Consider the following 26,828-nt stretch of genomic DNA (forward strand, 5'->3'; position numbering starts at 1 on the left):
ATAAATATTAAATAAATAAATCTGAATCACACCGCACGGGAGTCGATGTTGAATTTTACAGCGCAAACATCATCTGTTGCAGCGAGGATGCAGAAATTATTGGGAATGCTAACAACAACAACACAAAAGCAAGTAAATCAGGATCAAGCTGGAGAAGTTGTTGTGGATGGAAGGACAGAGAAATAAACTTTACACACAGAAGATGTGAGAAAATGAGATTTTGGATTTCAAATCGTCTCGTTTTCCCATTCATCTGGGTTTTTTTTTTCCCTTTAAATTCCTGAAGATTCTAAACTTCTCCACTGTTGAGGAAGAGCAGTGTCTACGTTAGCATTAGCATCAGCGCATGATGCTGTTCTCAGGTCAGTAAAGAGTCAGAAGCCCCTGGAGTGAAACAGAAGAAGCAATGTTATGCCACTGTTCCCAGATCAGAGGAAGAGTGTGTGTGTGTGAGAGAGAGAGAGAGAGAGAGAGAGAGAGAGGAAAGGCATTCTGTTAGTCTGTAGGGGACAGAACCACCGTCTCTGAACAGAACTGTGATGGACGAATGTTCCATGAAAGAAAAGGGAAAAAGACGTGGTGTCCTCATGGTGGAGTTTTAGGTCACATGACCTTCCTGCGCTCCATTCTGCTTTCCTTATTGGTGGATGTCCTGTTGGGGACGGAGGGTCCGTTGGTGTTTCAATGTCCTGTCTGTCTTGTGTGTGTGTGTGTGTGTGTTAAACCTGCACTCCACGGCCGTGCATCTGGATGACTTGTGCTCTGAGAGTCTGAAGGGCCGACAGCAGCTGCTTCTGATGCTCCAGAGACGCGATACCAAGACTGAGCACGTCCCTGTGCACGCGCGCACACACACACACACACACACACACACACACACACACACACACACGAAAATTATCCAGGCAGAATTACTCTTACCATCCAATCAAAGTGTCTGTCAGTGTTTTATTCCTCCAACAGCACAGTAAACTGCCAACAATTCTATTTTTTATTTATTAATGAACGACTTTTTATCCATATGGAGTCACAGTTCATGTTGTGGAACATCAGTAAAACAAGTTCGTTGCTGTTCTCCCTTACGTTATAGCAGCTATGAAAGTCGTTTCCTCACCAGACTGTTTATTCACTCTCGGAGTTAATAAGAGAAAAACAAACAAACAAACAAACAAACAACCCGCAGCTTGTTTTGCAGCACCGTTGCAGAGAAACTACAAACTTCTTAAAGCTTAAATTCACAGCCTCATACATTAAAAAAACCATTATTTACCTGTGAATGAGCTGTTACTATAGAAACAATAATGTGTGATAATTAGAATTAGAATGAGCGAATTAATTAGAAATACAGTAAACCTGTGATTTGCAGCTGCACAACTGTCAGAGCTGCTGTTACAGAGAATTAATCAACACCTTCTGAATTGAGAATTAATCTGCACTGTGGGATTAATCTCCAACATAAATGCAAGAAGAAAAAAAAAGGAAAAAAGAAAACTAAACACACACACGTTACTTACTGGACATTCATGCGCGCGACGGACTCCAGGTAGCAGTACCCTGCGGCGGCGAAGTTGTCTTTGTAGCGACCCAAATCCACAGCGTCCAGCCACTCGCCTACAGAACTGAACGAGGGGAATGATGGAAGCGTCCTCTCCGCCAGCGTCCTCTCCGCCAGCGTCCTCTCCGCCAGCGAGATGGAGGACGAGCCTAGTGTCCTACAAAGAGTAAGAAAAAAAAAGTGTTGTACAATTTTGTACACCTCAAAATGTCCTCATCTCCGTCCTATCAGTACCGCACTGATACCTGCCACTGCAGCTCATTATCAAATACCGTCTTTTATCTAATAATTAAATGCCATTTTAATTCCACCGATGATGACCCCCTCAGTAAGACACTCGCCAGCAAGCTACCGCATGACCATGTCAGCACCATCGCTAATCCTGCGTTCCATTTCACTCGGAAGTCGGATCTAGGAATGATGTCACTTCCAAGTCAACTGCTTTCCAGTCTCGAAGTTGGAAAACCAACACCAGCAATTTCTAACCAGTGTTAGTATTCCAAGGGATTTTGTGTGCGCGCACACACACGTTGGACAGTATTGTGAGTACAACTAATTTAATAGTGAGATGTAAATAAAACAGAAGTGGTGATAAACAGTACATTACGACAGCTTGCACTTTGCTCATGCACAGAACACCCATCTTGGATTTTGAGGTCAGAGTTGGTGAGGTTCCCCCGACTTTCCAATTGATATTTTTCCGACTGGGGACTCGGAAATCCCAACTTCCCAGGACAAACGGAACGCACCATAAGCATGTGGACGACATTACTCGGTGAAGTGTTTATGACATCAGGAGGGATGTGGGATCTTGGTACCTGTGTGTTAGCGTGGATGAGCTGATGTTGTCTGGGCTGCGTATGGTTTTACTGAGAGCGCTGTGGATCTGAGAGAAGCTCGGCCTCTCCGTCCTCTCCTTCTGCCAGCAGTCCAACATCAACTGGTGTAGAGACGGGGGACAGTTCAGAGGAGCTGGCAGCCGGAAACCGTCCTCGATCGCTTTGATCACCTGTAAAACACACACACACACAATCTCATGAATACACCGTGGTGTTGAAGCTGTAGGTGTTCACTGGTCATGAGGTTGTCTGCTCTAAAATGTCCGAAATGTGAAATCTGATCTGCTCGTTAATGACGAGTTTCAGTGCAGATCTCAGTTACATATTAACGTAATTCTCTATTAATTTTTCATTTCTATATGTTGTGATAAGATTAAAATGTAGAAATGTTTTGCTCACTAAGTTGAACCTCAGTGGCGTCGCAGTTTCTGTTTTACGGTTTGGTTTGTGAAGGTTAATGCTGAATTAATAAAATATTTTCATTAAAAACTTGTTTGATTCGCCTTCTCTCACACCAAAGTGCATTAACTTTCACATGCAACACTTCCAGCTATTTTTTCCTCAAGATTTTACACCACTCGTTTTGCAGCTGGAACATAAATAGTGCACATTAAAACTACATTCCCCCCCCACGAGCCTTCAGTCGAATAAAACCCCCTCCATAATCTCATCACGGCTTCATTTCACCTGGTTTTGTTCCGACACAAATATAGAATCATGAAAAGTCTTCAATTAAAAAGCACCTGAGACCAGCGTGGCATTTAACCTCCAGGTCAGATGGACAGCTGAGCCAAAATTAATTATTCCCCGAGTCTCCGTGTGTCACAAACACGGAACAGAGACGATGTCGGCTCAAAGGAAGCGTTTCACATCCGTTCAGAAAGAGCGCCGTGCTTTTGTGTGAAATAATAATCACAGTTTCATTCCCAACAATGGAACGGTTATTACAGCGGATTTTCATCACGCTTCCTGAAGTTTTCCATCTTTTACAGGTGAGAAAAGTTGGCATTTATGCCACATGGAAAAGGATTTCTCGCAGTCTTCAGAGAATGTGAACACTTTTGAGGCAGTTACAAAGATAACGCGTGGACATTAAAGGTTATTATATTTAAGAATATTTATGTCATGTTCCTGAGGAGGGATGCAAACTTTTGACATCATTAAAATGTTTTCACAATTAATGTTGTACTTCATTTGAACTTTATTTCCTGTAATAAAAAATAAAATGTGAAACTGAACACAAATGTGCACCGAGAGTGGAGCAGAGATAAATCACACGAAGCTTCATGTTGGGGGAAGGGTGCATAAACTTTTGCACTCAATGGAGAGAGACCAGTAGATGGGTAAAGAGACAAAGAGACAGGTAGAGAGAGAGAGAGAGAGAGAGAGAGATGGACAGAGAGAGAGAGAAAGCAAGACAGTGGGAGACAGCCAGGTACACAGACAGACAGACAGACAAAAAGAAAGACAGCAAGACAGTGGGAGACACAGACAGCCAACAGACAGACACTCATACACAGAGAGAGAGAGACACACACAGACAGACAATGGGAGACAGACAGACAGGCACACAGACAGACAGAAAGAGAGAGATAGATGGACAAAGAGAGAGCAAGACAGTGGGAGAAACAGAGAAAGAGAGAGAGACAGACAGACAGAGACAGACAGATAGACAAAAAGAGCGAGACAGTGGAAGACAGACAGACAGGCACACAGAGAGAGAGAGAGAGAGAGAGAGAGAGAGACAGATTGACAAAGAGAGACAGACAGACAGAGAGAGCAAGACATACAGAGAAAGAGACAGACAGATGGACAAAGAGAAGGAGAGAGAGAGACAGACAGAGTGAATGCACATACGTCTTGGCTGCCCATGTCCCAATAAGGCCTCTCCCCAAATGACATCACTTCCCACATGACGATGCCGAAGCTCCAGACGTCGGAGGCGGAGCTATACCGGTGGTACTGGATCGCCTCCGGGGCCGTCCATAACACCACGCTCTTCCCACCGTGCTGACACACACACACACACACACACACACACACACACACACACACACACACACACACAGTTCAGATGTTTTACAGACATGCTGCTGAGGTAATGATTAAAACCCCAGTGAAGTGGATTCTCATCAACACAGTTCTGATGATGAATAAATAAATGTGTTGGTGTCCAGCGTGATAAGTGCGAGTCTGAGTCATCCAGAGCCACGAGCTGCTCAGCGAGGGACAGAGCATGAGGTTCTCGTGCTGTAAAGAGTACGTTCAGGGTTTTTTCTCTCACCAGTGTGGTATACACGACCTCCATCTTGTCCTCCTGTAAGGGTCTGAAGCCGGAGACTTTACACACCAGGTTGCTGTTGATCAGCACTTTGTGGGCTGCGAGACGCCGGTGGATGAAACCCATCTCAGTCAGGTACTTCATCCCTGAGGCCACAGCACTCAGCAGGTCCACCAGCTGGAGCACGCTGAGCTGACCTTCATGTTTCTGTAAACACACACACAGGGTAATTTCTCATCTCTACCTCAATCTCATTAAATATTATGTAGAAAAAAGTTTCACAGGAAAATCAGGGGAGAAAAAAAAAAAAAGACCTATTTGGGCCCCACAAAGAGCTGAAAACACACACACACACACACACACACACACACACACACACACACACACACACACACACACACACACAGAGAGTACTAACCCGTAGAAACGAATCCAGGGCACCATTGGCCAGACACTCCATCACAATCATCATGGTGTTACCTGCAGGAACAGACACATGGGGCAAGAAAAAGGTAGTTAGTCCACTGTGTGTGTGTGTGTGTGTGTGTGTGTGTGTGTGTGTTATTTAATAAAGGACTGGCTGCATTGTGGCCTCATGCAGCTCAGTGACTCACACCTCCGCCGTTCATCTCCAGGCTCAACCTGCTGAGAATCACTGACAAGTCACAGATCTGTGTATGCGCGTGTATGTGCACTGAAAAAAAGACTTGTGGCTCAGAGAAGTGAGAGAAAGAAGGCAACGGGTCATTAAACAGGTGGAGAGGGAGGTAGAGGCCCACACATGCTGTGATGGAGAAACTCCTCCATCATCCACACTGCACTGATGAGCTGTTGGCGTCTGAACCAGTGCCATGACGACAAACTTCCTCCATCCTGGCTGAGCTAACAATGAGAACATCCATCTTCCATCAGAGCAACTGCAAGCTTGCAAAAATGACTAACGATCACACCTTTAGTCTATCACAGTGACCACGGCTCAGCAAATTACCAGTGAGAAGATATCACCTCTATTAGAGAGACCACAAATTGGCTAAACCACGAATGGGAAGATCTAACCTTGACTAGAGGAAATCACCAATGAGGAGATCTAACCTCTAATAGAGTGACCAGACACTGACTAAACTACCACTGAGAAGGTCAATTTATCAATGGCGTGACCACAACCTGGGCAAAGCAACTTCTTTCAGAATGACCACAGAGATCTGTTCTCCACTCGAGTGACCTCATCAATGACGAGATCCACCATCCACCGCGCTCTGCTCCATTATTTGATGATCGGACTAATTATACTGCCTCCTGCTGGTCAGTCAGTTCCAGCTTCATCCCCATGGTTTGGAGAGAACACGTGGGCAAATGACAGATGGAAAGATTGCAGGTGGTGAAAGGACGATGGAAGGTTTGAGGAGAAAATGAACAAACGGAGAATGAGTACAGCATGAAGCAGAGAAACCAGCTGCAAGCAGGGAGCCGATTATTCAACCCAGTCCAAAAATATCTCCAACTAAACCAAGTTTACACACGAGTAAAACTTTCGGAGAAATGTTCAGACATGACTTTGGGAGTCTGATGAACATCGTGTAAATTTTTTCTGCAATCTTTTTCTTTAATTTCACACTACGCCAAAATAAACCACCACTACTCAAGACAAATGTTACACATTTCTACACATTTCATAAACTGCTCAAGATGATCCGAGAAGGTTCCACCACCAAATTATTTCAGGATGCTGAAGGAGATCATCATCCATTACTTAACTACATTAGCCTTGTGTGCAGCCAACAAATGGGTTTTTCATTATGCACCATCAACAGAAAAAGTTCAAGGTAGAACCCATTCAAAAGTTAAAACCATAAACCATCCAAAGAACCCCTGAGGAACCTGTTTTGAGATTGTAGTTCCAGTGCAAAACTGAAAAAGCAACGTTCAGACACCAAACACATCATGAATCCAATGTGAGCATCCAATACTTGTTAGCTACATTCGCTTTGCGCATTCATTTAAAAAGGTGCCATCTGGAACCCGAAGGCTTCATGATGTCTCTCTCCAACAGAAAACTTCCTTCAATAGCGAGAATGATTCACCATCCAAACAACCACTGAGGAACCTGTTTTTAGCTCTAGTGCAAAACTAAAAATTAACCTTCTGGCACCAAACAATACTTTACATTACACAGTAATACGTAATGATCCATTATTTGTGATCTAGATTAGCTTTGTGCGTTCTTTTAAACATCTGTCAGTGTAGGATCTCAACAGAAAGTAGAACTGCTTCAAAACCATCCAAAGAACCCTTGAGGAACCAGTGTGAAATTAATAAGCAATCTTCAGATATAAAACACATTTTGATATTGTTTGGTCCATGAGCTTTGACTTGAGCAAAAAACAGTGCCATCTGGAATTCGAGAAGGTTCTTCATTTTGTCCTTGAACAGCAGGTAGAACCTTTTCAAAATCTTGAACACTTAACGATCTAGGGTTTTTTTTTTTTCCGAAAACCTAAAAAGACACCAAACACATCTTGAATCCGTTGCGTGTATCCATTATTTGTTCACTACTTATTATCCTTGTTCACTGTGGTACCCGAGAGGGTTCAGTTCTTCAATAGCTACGATCCTGAACCATCCACTGACCCCCCGTGGAACCAGGATTCTTTCCTTTTTTCATCCCAAGTGTCTCTTAAGCTTGTTCCACTTTGTCATTTTCCATCATTCACAAATCTATAATAAATAAAAATCATGAATAATCTCATGCACACAAAACACCAGATTAGCATCACTCCGAGTATCAGTTTCTCATTTATTTCATTTGATTGTATTTCACTCTCTAAGAGCATTACTCTTGTGTTTTGGGATTAATATTTCACTAATCCCCCAGTCTAGAACGCACAGCTTGTCATAGTATCTCTCGTTTTGCTTCTGAACACAATTTTTTGTCTATTTTTGGGAGAAAAGCTCAGAGAGGACTGATGCAGATTGCAGCTTTCTGCACAACTGTCCACTTTTTTTCTTTTCCAAGATTAATGGAGAACCACCATCTTCATCATCATCATCATCAGAACATCTCTGTCCTTACTCGGAGGAATGTTCCAGGACATCTTCATTACTTGGAGAAGAAGAATTGTTCGTATTCTTCTGTATTTATAGATAACACATCACTGTCCCTTCACATGAATTACTCCATTTTATTGTATTTTGCTGTCAGATGGACGTCTAATCCAGTCTTCAAATCCATCCCATCTTCCATCTTTCTCTTAAAGATCTGATGACACATTTTTGACATCTTTGGTGATGTTTTATAACATAAAAAGTAATTCCCGATGATCCATATATTAATTCACGAAGGCGCCTATTTTACAAGTTATGATAAAAAACGCGGCTATTTGGGCAAATTTGACGGGTCTGCAGCACCCAGGAGACGAAAGAGGAGGAGGAGCTATATGACGTCATCAAAAGAATCTTCCTCTTCACTTACCAGTTTGTTGTTGATGCGACAGGTGTTCAGTTTGTCATTATTATTATTATTATACATTATTACTGTATATATATATATATATATATATATATATATATATATATATATATATATATTAGTGCTGTCAAAAATGTCGCGTTATTAACGCGTTAACTTGATTCAATTTTAACGGCGATAATTTTTTTATCGCGAGATTAACGCTCTGTGACATGATGCCACGCCCCGCACAGCCAGAGTCCTCTGCCCTCCCCCGAAGAGCCACGGTGCTCGGCTAAGGTTTCGTTTTCCCATCGGCAGCTCCAGCCCCACTTTGCAGTGGCTGTGACAAGACGCTTTATGCTCTGCAATAAAAAAAAAAAAAAAAATTGGTACAACCAGTGTTCGAACTATGCCGATATTTTCGGGGGGTCCCTTTATTCCCTTGGGGGATGCTTGCACTTGTCTCAGAGCGCGGCTCTCCATCGCGCGCTCACTTCGGATATGCAAATGCTTCCCGTTACACACGATTGCTATGTCAATAAACATCATTTTGACAATATTTTAGAGACCCCCCAACATTTCCCAAGTCATGTTTTCAAGGGATCTCATGTCTGTTTCAGGGGATCTCGGATCCCCCGAGTACCCCCGTAGTTCGAACGGTGAGCAAGCCCATTCACTTTTTTATGCTGATAAGAGAATTACAATGGTTTTTCATGTGACAAAAATGTGCGATTAAATTGCGATTAATCGCTGTGTTGCCGGCTTTTGCTCCAAAACCCACAAGGATGGAGTAAGTTTATTCAAGTTTCCCAGAGATCCCGAGCTGCATGCGAAGTGGGTGAAGCAAGTCAGGCGCACTCGTGACAAGTGGGAGCCCTCACCAACATCCATCCTGTGCTCTGAACACTTCGATCTGGATTGTTTTGACACCCTTCCCAGCTTAAAAGAATCTCTTGGGTGTTCAGTTCAGCACAAACGTGTGTTACTACCATCAGCAGTGCCTACAGTATTCCGGAGGGGGTCTACTAGTAGCTATGCCGGATCCAGCAGTCGCCTGGATATTTTGCTTCATTCAAGGATAAAACTAAGATGCCATAAACTAGAAGACGTGCCTGCCAATATCATCCTAAATGTATCACGGATCAGGCATAGTCGTAAGCTTATTATGTTAGCCGTTTGCATGCTCCATTAGGAACTATGTATTCAGTGTAGCATACGGCTTACATGATATAAGCAGTGTTTACACATGCAAGACAACAATACACAATATTAAAATATTGATTCCGTAATATTTTGAACAAATACGGGTTGACCTACCAATCCTTGTTATCCAACCTTGTGGTGTTCGTCAATGCTGGGCTGTCTGCCTGTCCGCTGTCCGAGTCGCTCTCAGATTGGTGCACAGTAACAGGTTCAAACCTGTACGGTCGGATGCACCCGTGTTCGTCATCACTAGATTCTTCCGATCTATCCCACTCACAACACAATTCTAGACTCCCAGAAGAGGAAGAGCTAGCACTAGAGAGTTCACCGGCGTTTTCATGCGCCATTTCCATTGAGTAGAACAGCCAGTGAACCGCAGCGTGTTCTTCCGCTGACGTCACAGCATGGCCGCGAGCCACGGACCCAGTTTCCTTGCGCTGTGCAATTAAAAGTTGGATATTCGCGTAACAACAGCTTCTTTTCACGTAATTATAACAGAAATCTAACATGTTTGCCATGTTGTATAGTTTATTTAAGAAATTGCATAGAGTCATGTTCGTGTCATCAGATCTTTAATACACACCATATTTCACTTCCTTGATAATCCTTGATGTTTTCTGGAAGGGCTGGACCATATGACACTGATATTGTGATCAGTTATCTATAATATGATATATATTATAAGACGTTTGCATTAGTAAAACACCGAAACTCCATTTATACTCGCCGCAAAACATCACTAAACGTTCCTGAATATTTTCTTTTTCCTGTTTCAACAATATTTTTGTTTTAAATAATTGAAAATTTCTCCATTGTACAAACTTCTGTAAACACTAATATAATTTCCTCTGTGTTCTTGATTCCAGTGACACTGACGTCTTCAATGTGATTGAAATTCCAGATTAAACCTGCCTCATTGTCTCTCCCTCTGTACTCACCTCTGGTGATGACCCCCTCGAGGCGGATGATGTTGGCATGGTCGAACTGGCCCAGGATTCCCGCCTCGCACAGGAACGAGCGCCGTTGTTTCTCCGAGCAGCCGCTCCGCAGTGTCTTGATGGCCACCGGGAGCTCACGTTTACTGGGCAGCTTCAGGCAGCCGCGGCACACCTCACCAAAATCACCTATGGATTTGAAGGTGGGTTGGGGGGGCACAAACTTATTAACATCACAGTAACTGTCTTAGAAAACATTTTATCACACTCTTCAAACAAACCGAAACATCAGCTCAAAGCACATGAGGGGAAAAAATACATACGTTTAAGTCATAATAAGCAAAAGTTTGGTCATTACAGTTTGCGAATTAAAATATTACTAACTGCTTAGGTCTGATTTGTTGGGGGCGGGGCAACATATGCACTCAATTTGTGATGTCACTCTAAGCCAATCACATCCAAACTATCCACAACGGAAAACATGATGCTCATTTATTCAAAGAATCTATATGCTAATGTTGTTAGCTAGTTAACTTTGTTAACGTTAGCGATGATGAGATAGTGGTCGTCATGGTAACAGGTTTGGTTACGATTAACTAAATCAGTGACAGAAAAATTATTTAAGTTGAAGCTTTGAAGTGATGGCTGTTAGAGAACTCTTAAGGCTGTTCATGGTGCAGGAGGGTAAGGGGTGTGGTCATAATTTGCATATTCATAGAGCTTCACACGTCAATGAGGACGTGGAGGTGTCGAGACGGATCTCTGCTGTTTTTGGCTTTTTTTTAAGCAACTTTGCGATTTGAATTTGCACGCAAGAAGATTAAACTGCATAAAACTTTGTGATTTTGGACCCGAGTACACGTGGAGCGTGTGGACCTCGTGACGTGAGGAGGAAGCGGAGATATTTTACCCGAGTGAACGATCCTGTCGATCTTGACGCTGGAGTTGTCGAGCTCTTTGGCGAAGGTGTGAACAGCCTGCAGCAGGTCTTCACACGTCTCGGGGTCGATGTACGTCCTCCGGGTCGGGATCTTGACTGAACAGGAAACACGCGAATCACGTCACTGATTAACTCTTAATGTGATTACACACAAATCACACGCATGTATGACTTCATTTGAATATTCAGTTATTTGCTTATTTGTTTCACAAAACAGTACTCGCGCACGCACACACACACACACACCATGCAGAACCTCATGAAAGTGTTTCTAGGTCACAGAGAAATCTGATTTGGGAAAACTGACCGTCCTTGATGTGAAAAAGGGGAAAATTACATAAAGTCAAATCAAGGAACAGATGGAGGAACAAATTTCACAAAACAGAGAGAGGGTCTGAACTCAGCGTGACTGCAGCACAGAAGACAGCAGTGTGTGTGTGTGTGTGTGTGTGTGTGTGTGTGTGCGCGCGAGAGCTTCATTTTAACCAAGTGCATCGAAGATGAAATTTTCTGCGGCTTGTGGGCGTGGCCCGTCCTGTTTATTTATGATAAATGTATCGCCTTAAAGCCAGCTCTACAAAGTAAACACGCAGTGTTGTGGTGCGAGCCTGACTTTGTGCTCATCTCTTTCTCAGATTAGATTAGCAAAGTAAGCGAAGAGCACGAGTCACACACTCGTGTGAACAGAACACAGGATTAACTTCAGTTCAGAGAAAGTGCAAAGTAGTCTGCCCTCTAGTGGACAGAGCTTTTAATATGCCACACATCCATTTACGCATCGTTTCATCCCCCAAACATCTCTCTCTTCTCCGTCAGTGTGTTTGTGAATTCCTAATACACATCTCTGTTAAAGCACATGATCATCTCTCACACACACACGCGACTCGGATCTTCTCCAGGTTCTACTCACACTGGAAGTAAAGCTCCTCGTCTCCCTCCTGGTTGGCTTTACTGTAGCCACACTGTCTGTTGGAGAGAAAAAAAGGATTTTAATCAGATTTTAAATCACTTTTAGCTTCCTGGTGCTTTCCTCCTCCTCAGTGTTGTGTGTTTGATTTTGACTCAGACGCTTGCAGATGATCATGTTTAAAAAGCTTCAGTAAGTAAACTGCAGAGCTTCAGTGAATCTCAGAGCGAAACGGAGTTTGGACAGTGTTTCTGTTCGCAGGCTGAAACCACAGCAGCTCAACATGTTCTAAAGATTAGTTTTGTTTTAACAAAAAATAAAAATTTTAGGCATCTGTTTGCAACAATGGTACAATTTTTACCTGAGAAACAAAACAAGAACCGTGTTAGAATCAAGATCTGGGCTCCCACACCTCGCCTCACCACACCGTCATCGTGCTTTTCACTAAATTTGTTGAACACATTTCACAAAACCACAAGCTGAAAAGCGTTTTACACTCCGCAGTGGGACGATTTCAGCCTCCTGTAGCTTTCCACCATCTCAAGTGCTCAGCAAAATGGACTCTGACAAAACCACTGTGGAGGATTTGATGGGCTTCTAACCCACATCTCCACTACAGCAGGGAATAAAAGCCAGGAAATCTCTCTATATGGAGGGGAAATAAAAGAGAAAGCACACTGGCCTTTCAGTGGAGGAAACATAAAAAAAAACAGATTGAATGCCCCTGCGATTTAAAGAACAAATAAATTGTAGATTTCTTTCATTTTTTTCCTTCTGATCAACCCGGTCCTGGACCTGTGCAGTGATTCTGATAAAAAGACATGAAGAAAGAAAGGCAAAGGATGAAAAAGAACGAGGAAGAAAAGAGGGACGCACAGATCTGATGCGAAATATTGTATCCGATTTGATGCGTGATCGTTTACGTCACAAATCACGGCAAGTTTAGCGTGAAATGAATCGCATGTCTAAATAAACACAGACTCGATTTCAGGACCGCGTCTGTCTCGATTTCCCAGAATGCAATGCAGCCGTGCGACGGCAGAGACTCGGCTCGGCTAGTTCGCGACCTATGAGATGACTCGAGCACTAAAGCGCCGCTGCATCACTCTTGAAGTGCGGTATAAAAGGCATTGTGGTTAATCTAGGAAACTGTAGTTAAAGATGATGTGTTAATTATAAGCATTAATCTGCACATCATTCAGAGTGGAGATGTTTCAGGAATCTGATTTCATCATCGTCTCCAACCACGAGGTCCTGCAGATTCCTGAAAGATCCAGAACTTTGAGTTCTATAGTTCAACTTTCCAGCTCAGACTTCTGCAGCTCTCTTCTCAGCGACATCTCCTCCACAGATCATTCCGGATGCTGCTCCTCGCCTGGTTAATCATCTCCCTGAAGTTCTCTCGCGTCCCCCCACCCCCACCCCACTGAGGTCACTGCACTGGCTTTCTGTCGCAGCAAGAAGCACATTCAATATTCATGTCCTCGCGTTCCAGAGCCTCACTGGGACTCCATTTGAGGGAAGGCGTGCATTTCATTTGGGTTGAGAGCACATTAGAGGTTGGGAAGAAAAAAAGATTAAATGTAAATAGTTTCAGCCTCAAGGTCACAAAACGAGAGATTCAGCTGATGAGTTTTCACACTCGGCCCGAAGACTCGAGTCCACACCACGACCGATTCTGGGCTCAGAACATCGGATTTGTTTTGAGAAGAATTCCTTCCAATCCGTGGATCGATTGCACAATTCCACACAGGTTTGCAAAATTCTCAGCCCTGTTCATTTCATCTGGATTTATCTTTTTTTAATTATTTTCCTTTGGTACCAACATGAAGAACAGCACTGTTTGGATGCCAGGCACGCCATCCTGCAGGAATACTGACAAACAACGAGCTGTTACATCACCAGATGTGTGTTTTACACCATGTTCACAAAGCTCACACCACAAAGTGGAGCTAATTACAGCATTTCAGTCTTATAAATATCATGAAAATGGCTTGAGGAGACAATTTCCTCCTCTGGGAAAGGGTTGATTTGGAGGAACAAACACCATGAAACCTGAAACAAGAAGTAATGAAGCAGCAAGCTGTGAAAGCGAGAGCCTCCAGACCTCTGCGAAAACATCTCACAGTTTGCTGAAGTGAGCCCCAGGTCGCCATTGTAAAGAGGACCAGGAACCAGACCAAGAACCACTCATGGGCTCGAAAACGGCCTTCAATTTTCACAAAACTCTCAAAAAAATAACTGAAGAACATGAATGTTTGTAACGGAGCTACAATTTATAAAAGGTCCAGCTACATAAAATTCCTTGCTTTCAAAGTGAACGGTGAAATCACTCGTGTGAACATTTAACCAGTCGTGTTTTTTGGGGCGATGCATTAGATGATTTTAAGTGGTACTTCATGTTCACACTTTTGACGAGTGCCACTGACACTGAACTCTGTTTGTTTTGAATCAATAATAAACACGCCCATCTCTACCCGATTGTCTTTTCCTTTCTTGACGCGCTGCTTTTAGGTAATAAGCGCGTGCGAGTTCCCACAAGAGAAAATCAGCTACAGAAGTTAAAATAGTTTGTGATAAGAGCGAGAGATCTGAGCTTCGGACTGCTGCGACAGGAAAGCGTTCGCCTTATCGTCCGGAGAGTCGAGGTCGAGTCCTGATGATATCACGGTCATCCATGGCCGAGTCCAAGTGAGCCAAACTGACTGGTGTTGTCAGAGAGTAAGCCACTCCCACACAATCATGAGCATCTGTGAGCTGATGTACCGTATGTGGAAGAGGGTAGATAGCACTTCCCTTAGAGTGGGGAGTACGACGGAGGAGAGTTGGCTGATACATGGGAACTGACCCAGACCAAATTAGGGGGAAAATCTGAAAAAGAAAACTGGAGTTAGAGACACTTTTCTGATGCTGCTCGATAGCGAAAATGTTTTGAGTAGTCACGCATCAGACGAGTCCTGTCAGTTTTGTCTAGTGTGAGTCTGGAGTTTTAGAAAGAGGAAAATGCAAACAATAGAAGTCAGGAGATAAATATTTCCAGGCTGGAAAACAGCGAACAACATTCGAAAGTTCACAACATGAACAACCTGAGAGCAAAGAAAGTGTAGGAAGGAGACCGTTTTCTCTCATCAAAAGTAATGGAACAATCTGTTTCAGATTCACAAACAGGTTCACGGTGAAGCTGAAGAGATTTTTTCTTCTTGTTGAACAGATCTGATGTCACACTTCAGACCGTCGCCAGTCAACACGTCTTTGTAAACAAACAGGCGGCGACACGCCTCAGAGACGAAGCAAGCCGAGACCCCGGACGATCCAGACAGGGCGAGTTGAACCTTGATAACCTCAGAACTACAGACTCAGCCGTGAACACCAGAGCGCAAAGCTGTCACGTTCTCCGCGGCCGGCCTCACTCTGCGTGTAAATGAGAGAGAAAACCAGAAGACCTCATTTTACATCAGAGACACGACACACACCAAAGCTGGGAGACCAAGAACCTTCACAAGGACAAACCACATGTCCAGATTTCAGCACAGAAAACTTTTAATAATCACACTCAGTCAGTCAATCCAACATTTACTGTAGGTTATTTTTAATCAGGTATTTTCTTTATATTATTTCATAAATGCTAAAAATCTGTGCAGCACGGTAGTGTAGTGGTTAGCGCTGTCGCCTCACAGCAAGAAGGTCCTGGGTTCGAGCCCCGTGGCCGGCGAGGGCCTTTCTGTGCGGAGTTTGCATGTTCTCCCCGTGTCTGCGTGGGTTTCCTCCGGGTGCTCCGGTTTCCCCCACAGTCCAAAGACATGCAGGTTAGGTTAACTGGTGACTCTAAATTGAGCGTAGGTGTGAATGTGAGTGTGAATGGTTGTCTGTGTCTATGTGTCAGCCCTGTGATGACCTGGCGACTTGTCCAGGGTGAACCCCGCCTTTTGCCCGTAGTCAGCTGGGATAGGATCCAGCTCGCCTGCGACCCTGTAGAACAGGATAAAGCGGCTACAGATGATGAGATGAGAATGAATGAGATGCTAAAAATCTGATCTGATAAAGGCTAATCTGATGTATAATTTGAATATTTAAATTATTTTTAAAAAAGAAAGTTATATCATATTGATGTTTATGTAACAGCTTTCATTTAAGTAAAAAAAAAGAAAAAAAAGAGAAAAAAAATCAGACTTTATTTTTATGTTGAGAAACAGTGCTCACTGATTGAAAATAAAATTAAACAAATAAATGAAAAATAAAGTCCATATAATTTTGTCAGTATGTTTATCAGGCATTTTATTACAATTATTTTAGAATAAATAAATAAAAATAAATAACATTTTAATGTTACTTGAAAGTCTCATCATAAGACAGATTTTTTTTTTTTTTGGAAAAAAACATGATTTTCCATGGTGTGCAGATCGCCACATATTTAATAATTTAACATATAATTTGCATATTTTAATGCATTTTAAAAAAGGAATCTGTTGCACCGATGGAAACTCATTCGATTTTATTTCAGAAAGAAAATATCAGACTTTATAAATAAGACAAGCCTCTTTAAGCCTTATAATTTAGATCAAGATAATGTTTCAGGTGTTCTTCAGGCTGAAAATAAAAGTTTGTGCGTGCGCATAGGGTTCTTTGTCTTTCTACAGCTCGTATTACTGGTGGAATTGGACACGCACCAGGGCCGGCATCTAAATTTTCTATAATTGAGGCATCAGGCGTTTTCTCCCTGCGTGTTCTCTGGGCGTGTTATCTGGGCGTGTGCTCGATGCCCTGTCATGCGTGATGTATGTTCCAGACTCTAATAAGCTCCTCACGCACACATCATACATCACCTGGCAGCTTTTTAAACCTGTGCTCGATAAATCCACATTTATAAATATGACACTGGAGCTTAGAGTGCGTGGAAGGTGTGCGCGCACACATGGACATGCTCTGTGTGTGTGTGTGTGTACGCGTGTAGAATGACAATAGAGAAGCCGTCAGTGTGTCCTGTGCAGAAGAGGAATGAATGAAAGCCATTTCACGCCGCCTCCATCGAATCCATTCTCATCACACTGATTAATGTGGAGCTGCTGCGAGTCCTGCTGGATGGAGATCGCTCATTTTATGACGTGTGTGTGGGGGTGGGGTGTAGGGCGTGGGGGGGGGGGGCAATCGCAGATGATGCAATTTAGCTTGCACGATCTGAGATTAAAACAAAACTGTGCTTTAAAAAATTGTTAAAAGAAACCCACATTAATCTAATTTACTGCATTTATTTCTATCATTTTATTTGTGTTTTATTGCTGCTACTGAAAGTCCTGCTGTTATTTTAGTTTATTATTATTTGTATTATATTACTGCTAACATTTTGTTATTGTTGGATATTTACTAAAATCTCAATTACAGGTGCAGCGTTTTACAGGTGCATTCATACAGGTTCAGTGTTACAAACATGCCATGTAACAAAAGTGTGCCATTAAAAAGGTGCAGTGTTACAGGTGCATTAGTGCAGGTGCAGCGTTACACACGTCTGGTGTTACAGGTGCATTAGTGCAGGGGCAGCGTTACACATGTCTGGTGTTACAGGTGCATTAGTGCAGGGGCAGCATTACACATGTCTGGTGTTACAGGTGCATTAGTGCAGGGGCAGCGTTACACACGTCTGGTGTTACAGGTGCATTAGTGCAGGGGCAGCGTTACACACGTCTGGTGTTACAGGTGCATTAGTGCAGGGGCAGCGTTACACACGTCTGGTGTTACAGGTGCATTAGTGCAGGTGCAGCGTTACACGTCTGGTGTTACAGGTGCATTAGTGCAGGGGCAGCATTACACATGTCTGGTGTTACAGGTGCATTAGTGCAGGGGCAGCATTACACATGTCTGGTGTTACAGGTGCATTAGTGCAGGGGCAGCGTTACACACGTCTGGTGTTACAGGTGCATTAGTGCAGGGGCAGCGTTACACATGTCTGGTGTTACAGGTGCATTAGTGCAGGGGCAGCATTACACACGTCTGGTGTTACAGGTGCATTAGTGCAGGGGCAGCGTTACACACGTCTGGTGTTACAGGTGCATTAGTGCAGGGGCAGCGTTACACACGTCTGGTGTTACAGGTGCATTAGTGCAGGGGCAGCGTTACACATGTCTGGTGTTACAGGTGCATTAGTGCAGGGGCAGCATTACACATGTCTGGTGTTACAGGTGCATTAGTGCAGGGGCAGCGTTACACACGTCTGGTGTTACAGGTGCATTAGTGCAGGGGCAGCGTTACACACGTCTGGTGTTACAGGTGCATTAGTGCAGGGGCAGCGTTACACACGTCTGGTGTTACAGGTGCATTAGTGCAGGTGCAGCGTTACACGTCTGGTGTTACAGGTGCATTAGTGCAGGGGCAGCATTACACATGTCTGGTGTTACAGGTGCATTAGTGCAGGGGCAGCATTACACATGTCTGGTGTTACAGGTGCATTAGTGCAGGGGCAGCGTTACACACGTCTGGTGTTACAGGTGCATTAGTGCAGGGGCAGCGTTACACATGTCTGGTGTTACAGGTGCATTAGTGCAGGGGCAGCATTACACATGTCTGGTGTTACAGGTGCATTAGTGCAGGGGCAGCGTTACACACGTCTGGTGTTACAGGTGCATTAGTGCAGGGGCAGCGTTACACACGTCTGGTGTTACAGGTGCATTAGTGCAGGGGCAGCGTTACACATGTCTGGTGTTACAGGTGCATTAGTGCAGGGGCAGCATTACACATGTCTGGTGTTACAGGTGCATTAGTGCAGGGGCAGCGTTACACACGTCTGGTGTTACAGGTGCATTAGTGCAGGGGCAGCATTACACATGTCTGGTGTTACAGGTGCATTAGTGCAGGGGCAGCGTTACACACGTCTGGTGTTACAGGTGCATTAGTGCAGGGGCAGCGTTACACATGTCTGGTGTTACAGGTGCATTAGTGCAGGGGCAGCATTACACATGTCTGGTGTTACAGGTGCATTAGTGCAGGGGCAGCGTTACACACGTCTGGTGTTACAGGTGCATTAGTGCAGGGGCAGCGTTACACACGTCTGGTGTTACAGGTGCATTAGTGCAGGGGCAGCGTTACACATGTCTGGTGTTACAGGTGCATTAGTGCAGGGGCAGCGTTACACACGTCTGGTGTTACAGGTGCATTAGTGCAGGGGCAGCGTTACACACGTCTGGTGTTACAGGTGCATTAGTGCAGGGGCAGCGTTACACACGTCTGGTGTTACAGGTGCATTAGTGCAGGGGCAGCGTTACACACGTCTGGTGTTACAGGTGCATTAGTGCAGGTGCAGCGTTACACGTCTGGTGTTACAGGTGCATTAGTGCAGGGGCAGCATTACACATGTCTGGTGTTACAGGTGCATTAGTGCAGGGGCAGCATTACACATGTCTGGTGTTACAGGTGCATTAGTGCAGGGGCAGCGTTACACACGTCTGGTGTTACAGGTGCATTAGTGCAGGGGCAGCGTTACACATGTCTGGTGTTACAGGTGCATTAGTGCAGGGGCAGCATTACACATGTCTGGTGTTACAGGTGCATTAGTGCAGGGGCAGCGTTACACACGTCTGGTGTTACAGGTGCATTAGTGCAGGGGCAGCGTTACACACGTCTGGTGTTACAGGTGCATTAGTGCAGGGGCAGCGTTACACATGTCTGGTGTTACAGGTGCATTAGTGCAGGGGCAGCGTTACACATGTCTGGTGTTACAGGTGCATTAGTGCAGGGGCAGCGTTACACACGTCTGGTGTTACAGGTGCATTAGTGCAGGGGCAGCGTTACACACGTCTGGTGTTACAGGTGCATTAGTGCAGGGGCAGCGTTACACATGTCTGGTGTTACAGGTGCATTAGTGCAGGGGCAGCGTTACACACGTCTGGTGTTACAGGTGCATTAGTGCAGGGGCAGCGTTACACACGTCTGGTGTTACAGGTGCATTAGTGCAGGGGCAGCGTTACACACGTCTGGTGTTACAGGTGCATTAGTGCAGGGGCAGCGTTACACACGTCTGGTGTTACAGGTGCATCAGTGCAGGGGCAGCGTTACACACGTCTGGTGTTACAGGTGCATCAGTGCAGGGGCAGCGTTACACACGTCTGGTGTTACAGGTGCATTAGTGCAGGGGCAGCGTTACACACGTCTGGTGTTACAGGTGCATTAGTGCAGGGGCAGCGTTACACATGTCTGGTGTTACAGGTGCATTAGTGCAGGGGCAGCGTTACACACGTCTGGTGTTACAGGTGCATTAGTGCAGGGGCAGCGTTACACGTCTGGTGTTACAGGTGCATTAGTGCAGGGGCAGCGTTACACGTCTGGTGTTACAGGTGCATTAGTGCAGGGGCAGCGTTACACACGTCTGGTGTTACAGGTGCATCAGTGCAGGGGCAGCGTTACACACGTCTGGTGTTACAGGTGCATTAGTGCAGGGGCAGCGTTACACACGTCTGGTGTTACAGGTGCATTAGTGCAGGTGCAGCGTTACACGTCTGGTGTTACAGGTGCATTAGTGCAGGGGCAGCGTTACACACGTCTGGTGTTACAGGTGCATTAGTGCAGGTGCAGCGTTACACGTCTGGTGTTACAGGTGCATTAGTGCAGGGGCAGCGTTACACACGTCTGGTGTTACAGGTGCATTAGTGCAGGTGCAGCGTTACACATGTCTGGTGTTACAGGTGTGTCATTACAAAGGTGCAGCAAGTAGGTGCACTCATAGCTGTGCCATTAAAGCGTGGTGTTACAGCTGCATATGTACAGGTACAGCGTCACACAGGTACAGCGTCACACAGGTACAGCGTCACACAGGTGCACTATGATATAGTGTGTGTTATTACACATGCTTTATTACATGTACTTTGTTCCAGATGAGTTGTTAAAGGAGTGTCATTACAGGTGTGTTACCTCCTCCAGATGAGCAGTCCAACACCGAGAGACAGCAGCATGATGAGAGCAGCAACTGACACCACCACAAGGATCACCACTGGACTCTGTTCACTCGATGCCAGAGCCACTGAGTACGTACACACACACACACACACACACACACACACACACACACACAGAGTGAGGTCATAGTTAGTATGCGGAGCAGCATGAGGCATTTAGCCCTGTGTAAAAGCAGTGGAGCCTGACAGACAGCCCGATGAGCGCTCTCTCTCTCTCTCTCTCTCTCTCTCACACACACCTCAAATACACACACTGATGCATTTTAATGGCCTCTCTGTCTGTGTGTTTGTGCAAATATTTGAATTGATGTGTGTGCATATGCATATGTAGATTTGTGCGTGTGCGCGTGTGTGGAGTGCCTCTGTGTCAGAAGTTTGCCCTTGTGTGTGCATTTGTAATAAATGAGAATTGTGTGTGTGTGTGTGTGTGTGTGTGTGTCTCTCACACTCTCCGAGTGTCTGCAGCTCGAGCGGTGTGCTGAAAGCCCCGTAGTCCAACGGAGGAGGAGAAGGAGGAGCTGCAGGTACAGAGGATGATGGTGAAGAGGAAGACGACGAGAGGAGTGATGAGGAAGAGGGGGAGGAGGAAAGGGCGGGGCTGGAACACGTGCGGATGAGGAAGACGTAGGTGGTGCCCGGTTTCAGGTTGTTCACACTGATTTTGGTTGCTGCGGTTTTCACGGTGGAGTAACTCTGATCTTTCTGCTCCTGCACACACACACACACACACACACACACGCCTGGTTTCTGGAACAAGGCTGAAACTCGTGTTAAATCAGACATCATTGAACATCACCACAATAACATTCAGTCAGTGACTGCTGTATGATGATGCTCCCATCACTGTGTGCGTCGGTGATTTACACAAACACGAGCTGTCAAAAGTTGAAAACATCGTCCTAATAAATTTCATTTCCACAACATCTTGGATTTCATACGTATTTGAAGAGAAATGGCTGTAAATGTCTCAGTGCAGCGTGTTAGTGTTTGAACAGGAAAACTTTATTAAGCCATAATATTGAACCGTTCACCCCGTGAGTTTCTACACACTCCATAATAACATCAGTGACAACTTTCACTTTTACACCAGCCTTGAAGGATGCAAGCAATAAATCCAGCCTCATCCTGTGTGTGCACGCTTATTTAAAGGTGCCCTTCCACCAAAAACGTTTAACACTGGCTCTTTTTGAAATACCATAGTTCACTCCGAGTTGCATATGCATGCTGCATGTGAAAATGTAATTCTACTCCCATTCCCTGTATTAGCTTATGAAAGAAAATAGTCGGAAAAACGAGTGGATCAGAAAAAGCCATACGAAGTTACGTCACTTTGAAAATTAGTATTCATGGCCTCGCCCACCTTGGCTTGCGACCGCCCACAGGAAGAAAGTTGGGATTTAAGCGCGAGGAGAGAGAGAGCAGAGCCCATCTCGTCAGTAGCTAACGAAGAGGACCTAACAGCAAGTTGAAAACATGTCTGAACAAGTTCGTGCCTGTGTTATTTGTGGCAGTAACACATCAACGTTGCATTTCTTGCCCAAGATAGAAGAGCTGAAGAAGAAATGGTTGGAATTTATCTCTGTACTGTCAAGACGATCGACCACCAGCTCACAAGCTGTAAGCAAAACATGAACTTTTTGTTCGAAGGTTTTTGTTACAAAACAGCATGTTCATATTCTCCACGTTAGCATGCATGACATGGTCACAAGCTCGGCAGGGATGAGAGTTTTCCGCTTTTCGGCGGATTTCCACTTTTTCTGAGTAAAAAACGACCTTTTTATATTATGCCAAATCCGTTGAGAATTTTTTTTTATTAATTTCGGGGGGTTGGGGTATGTTCCTTCATGCTGTTCAAACTTTATTAACTCCAACGATGTTTACACATTATTTGTAAGTCGCCATCTTTAGTCTCGTTTAAATCTCGTTGAATGTGATGTAAAATTCATGTTATCTACATTGTTATTGGTCAAAACATCGATGTTGAGACCATAATAGCCAACCAAAACAGTTTTTACAAAGACACCCACATTCGCTTGTTGTGACCCACTGGAGGGAGCGTCACAGTGCTGTTAGCTATTCAGAGGTAACACGTTTACATGTCATGAATATTAATGAGTAAGAGCTGAAATCCTGTCGTTCTCTCCCCACCCACTCCTCCACCAAACTAGAACAGCCTGAAACAGGAGAACCACAGCATTTTTCTACACCAAAACCAGCTCACAGGGCATTCATTCATACTAGAGACCACCGCACAATTAATGAAAAAATGATGCAAGGAGACCTTTAATTTGCTTAAACTCAAAACACTTCCTGCTTTTCCAATAATTAATCTCCAAATTATTAAAATCAAATCTTGCTACGATGTTTTCTAAAAGATCAGAGTGTGATGATTAGCGCCCCCTGCTGCTTGTCAGGTGAATCACAACTGCAATGAAGGCACAATCCGTCCCCTCCCTGTCTGATTAGCCACACCCCTTCTTTTGAAACTGCAAATGCCCTGTGGGTTGGCTTTTAAAGTCAGGGGGCGGAGCTAATTCTGTGTAACCAACTCCACATACGGTAGTTCAAGGGTTCTTTAAAATGTTCACTGGAACAGGTCCTCTTGGAAGCCTTTCTAAGCGAGAAAAACTCCAATGTGGGGTTCTGAAGAACCTTTCCTTTAGAGGCACAATCACAGAACCTGTAAAGAGTGGAGCCAGATGTTCTACCTTTCTAATAAGGTTTTATTTTAATTTCTAGAACTTTTAATGCACAACAGAACATTTTAAGAAATCTTAATTCAATAATTTATGTCGTTTAAAGAAAACGGCTCAGTCACTCTTTACACTCATTAAAAACACCATGATATATGAATATGCATAATATGCAGATTTGGGAACGCCCCCATGTGCTACAGCCATTCCTAATGGACCAAGATCACGGACATTAGCTAGCGTCACTAGCTGGTTCGCTAAATGCTAGGAAACAGTGGGAGATCAGTAAGAGAGAGTGTTGAATTACATGCTCATATTAAAAAAAAAATGCTCAGGCAAACCTTTAAAAATGTAATGTTACCATAACAACCTCCATGTGTTCATTCGCCAAGTTAGAGAAAGGTTTCAGAGTTGTCCGATCTCAGAATTGATTTGTCCAAAGCGGTGGAGTGTGTTTAGCGACATCGCTCACACTTAGTTCCACCCCATGATCCCTGACTAACACGGAAACGCTGAGAGAGTCCGGATTTTAAACAAAGGAATTTGACTTGAGTAAAATGTGTCGACCCAAACGCACAAATGTAGAGAAACAGAATCATCATCGAACAGAAGTTTAAAAATTTAAACACTTTCATGTTTCTGAAGCGCAGCGATACAACTCGCAGGTGTGATGGTGTCTGTACCTTCTCATAGTATTTGATCTCGTATTCTGTTCGGCTGCTGTTGGGGTTGGTCGATTCTCTCCACGCCAGAGTCACGCTGCGCTGCTCGATCTTCTCCACCCGCAACTCGCTCACCTGAGAGGAAGCTGGGGGGGAGAAAGATGAATAATTAAGAGAATTATCTCAACATGTTGTGACGTATCTCTGTTCAGCTAGTTTTGTAACAGATGCACAAATCAAACACACCAAACTGTCCGTTTGGTAGGTGGAGCTTTGATTTACATTTCTGATTCATCCCAAGTGACGGTTGCTCTTTTCCTCTTTTGGTCATGGAAGTTTTTTTTTTTTTTTTAATTAAAGAAAAGCTTGAATACCATTTCTGTTCCCCAGCAATTAACAGCGTACCAGAATACATCTGATCGTTTCCCACACTTATAATTAAATAATTTATTAAAGCCCAGTTCTCTTCTCATGTTAAGGCCAACAAAACCCTCTAATGGAAAATACAAACCATGTGCTGTCGAGAGAAAATCCTCCTTTGGTCATTTTTGGTATTTTTAAAGAAGCGAATGAATTTACAAGTGCATATGAAATCCACTTCCTTCCTCCCTCAGAGAGTGCGCACTTCTCTCGTGCACTCGGTCCCTTATCCAGGGCTGGTGTGTGTGTGTGTGTGTGTATCTACAGTTCCTGTGCAGTCTCGGTATATTTATAACGACATCACAGTAACGACACTGTAATTGCTGTAATCTGTCTTTACTTGTAGTTCGTTATTATGGCGTGGAATTCATGTGATGGTATTGTTTAAATCTCAGGATGAATAATTCATTGTCTCTTTGTTCTGAAGCTTCGGAACATCAAATAGACGAGCTCAAACATGATAGAGAAGATGACGACAAAGGCACGAGGGGAGATGAGAGCAGCTCCAAGTTCCCTTTGATCATCCTCACGAAATACAGCTTTATTAGAGCAAGTCGAATAAGTTAGGAGTGTGTGTGTGTGTGTGTGTGTGTGTGTGTGTGTGTGTGTGTGTTGTTATTCGGGTTCATCAGTAGATTGGGGGGGGCAGAGAGGGATTTCAGTGGGAGCTGCTCCATGATGTTTCGTGTTGTTTCAGCGCTGATGGAGATGTAAAACCTCGGCAGGAGATTTTGAGTGACAGCCATCAAGCACAGTGCCTCATTAATCATCACTTAATCAGAGCAGCAGGAGAGGAGGGGCTTCAAACACACACACACACACACACACACACACACACACACACACACACACACACACACACACAGAGAGATCAGCAGTGAAGATGAAATGCAGTGGTGTGTTTCCCCGCAAAATAAATACATAAATAATATAAATTTAAAATAAAATAAAAGACATTTCAGGGAGAAGCTGAAATCCCACTCAGGGACAAGAGGAGAAGTCTGGAGGACGAGTGTAAGGAGACCAGACTCTAAGACTTGACTAGGGGACTAGGATAATAGACTAAAGGGTATTAAGTTCTAGACAAGGGACTGAGGGGACAAACTAGATTGAGCGACAGGCTGACTGAGGACAGAATAGACTACGAGTTTGAGAGTTAGATTGGACGAGGGGACCAGGGATGAGACCAGGGGACTAAGGACACAAGACAAGGGGATGACCTAGGGACAGAATCTACAAGGGGACAAGAGGAGTAGATCAGGGGACAGGTTATCTTGAGGATGGACTACGCTAGGGGACCAAGGGAACAGACTAGTGGTCAATCTAGACTAGGGATGAAAAACTAGGGGACGAGGTAACTTGACAAGGGGATGGGTGAGACTGGGGACAGAAAAGATTAAGCAACTCGATGAGGGAGCGAGGGATCAAGCTATACTGGGAAGGACTTGGTGACTGGACTCGGGGGATGGGCTAGTTTGTGGACAGAATAGATTCGGGCACTAGACTAGGGGATGAGGAGATGGTCTTGATTAAACAAGGGATTGACCAGATGGAGCCCAGGGACAGACTAGCCTGAGGATAAAATGGATTAGATTAAGACCTGGGTTAGATTGGGGACAGACGAGACTCGGGGACAGAAGAGGGTTCAGCCGTACCGCTCCCTTTGCTGGTTGTCGTGGTTTTACATCAAAGAGTTGAGCCGCTGTTATTCTGATACAGAAATCCCACGGACTAATACAAGATCATTTGCTACGATTTGGCTAAGCAACTATCCAAGGTAGTAATACTGGGCTATTATGGATGGCAAGAGGACAGAGGGCGTGTCCAGATTTGCATATTCACATATATTCAGAGTCTCTTTCCTCTCCATCTTTCTGTGTTGATTCTCGTTTGCTCAGTGTTGAATAATGTATGCAGCGCTGCGGGCGACGAGTCAGCCGTCTGCTGTAACTCAATCTGACGAAAAGCTCCTCCAGACAAATGCAAACACTGCTAACACACACACA

At 44.3% G+C, this 26,828-nt stretch overlaps 2 protein-coding genes across 3 annotated transcripts in view; one reads left to right on the forward strand and one right to left on the reverse strand.

Annotated features, from left to right (window-relative positions):
- Positions 1-26,828, forward strand: part of rps15a (ribosomal protein S15a) — a 480,374-nt gene that overhangs the window by 168,295 nt on the left and 285,251 nt on the right. The gene's annotated exons all lie outside the window — the stretch shown is intronic.
- Positions 456-26,828, reverse strand: part of LOC132868246 (ephrin type-A receptor 7-like) — a 119,964-nt gene continuing 93,591 nt past the window's right edge. For both annotated transcript variants that reach the window (XM_060901076.1, XM_060901075.1), the window contains 12 exons: positions 24,424-24,548; positions 21,494-21,755; positions 21,004-21,112; positions 12,112-12,167; positions 11,172-11,297; positions 10,265-10,450; positions 5,094-5,155; positions 4,679-4,882; positions 4,252-4,404; positions 2,374-2,564; positions 1,515-1,712; positions 456-834 (listed from right to left, as the gene is read on the reverse strand). In XM_060901076.1, the coding sequence (XP_060757059.1) occupies positions 720-834; positions 1,515-1,712; positions 2,374-2,564; positions 4,252-4,404; positions 4,679-4,882; positions 5,094-5,155; positions 10,265-10,450; positions 11,172-11,297; positions 12,112-12,167; positions 21,004-21,112; positions 21,494-21,755; positions 24,424-24,548 (1,787 nt within the window). In that variant the 3' untranslated portion in view covers positions 456-719. The remainder of the gene's footprint in view (positions 835-1,514; positions 1,713-2,373; positions 2,565-4,251; positions 4,405-4,678; positions 4,883-5,093; positions 5,156-10,264; positions 10,451-11,171; positions 11,298-12,111; positions 12,168-21,003; positions 21,113-21,493; positions 21,756-24,423; positions 24,549-26,828) is intronic.

Source organism: Neoarius graeffei, chromosome 20 (assembly GCF_027579695.1).
Source record: "Neoarius graeffei isolate fNeoGra1 chromosome 20, fNeoGra1.pri, whole genome shotgun sequence".
NCBI classification, from domain to species: Eukaryota; Metazoa; Chordata; class Actinopteri; order Siluriformes; family Ariidae; genus Neoarius; species Neoarius graeffei.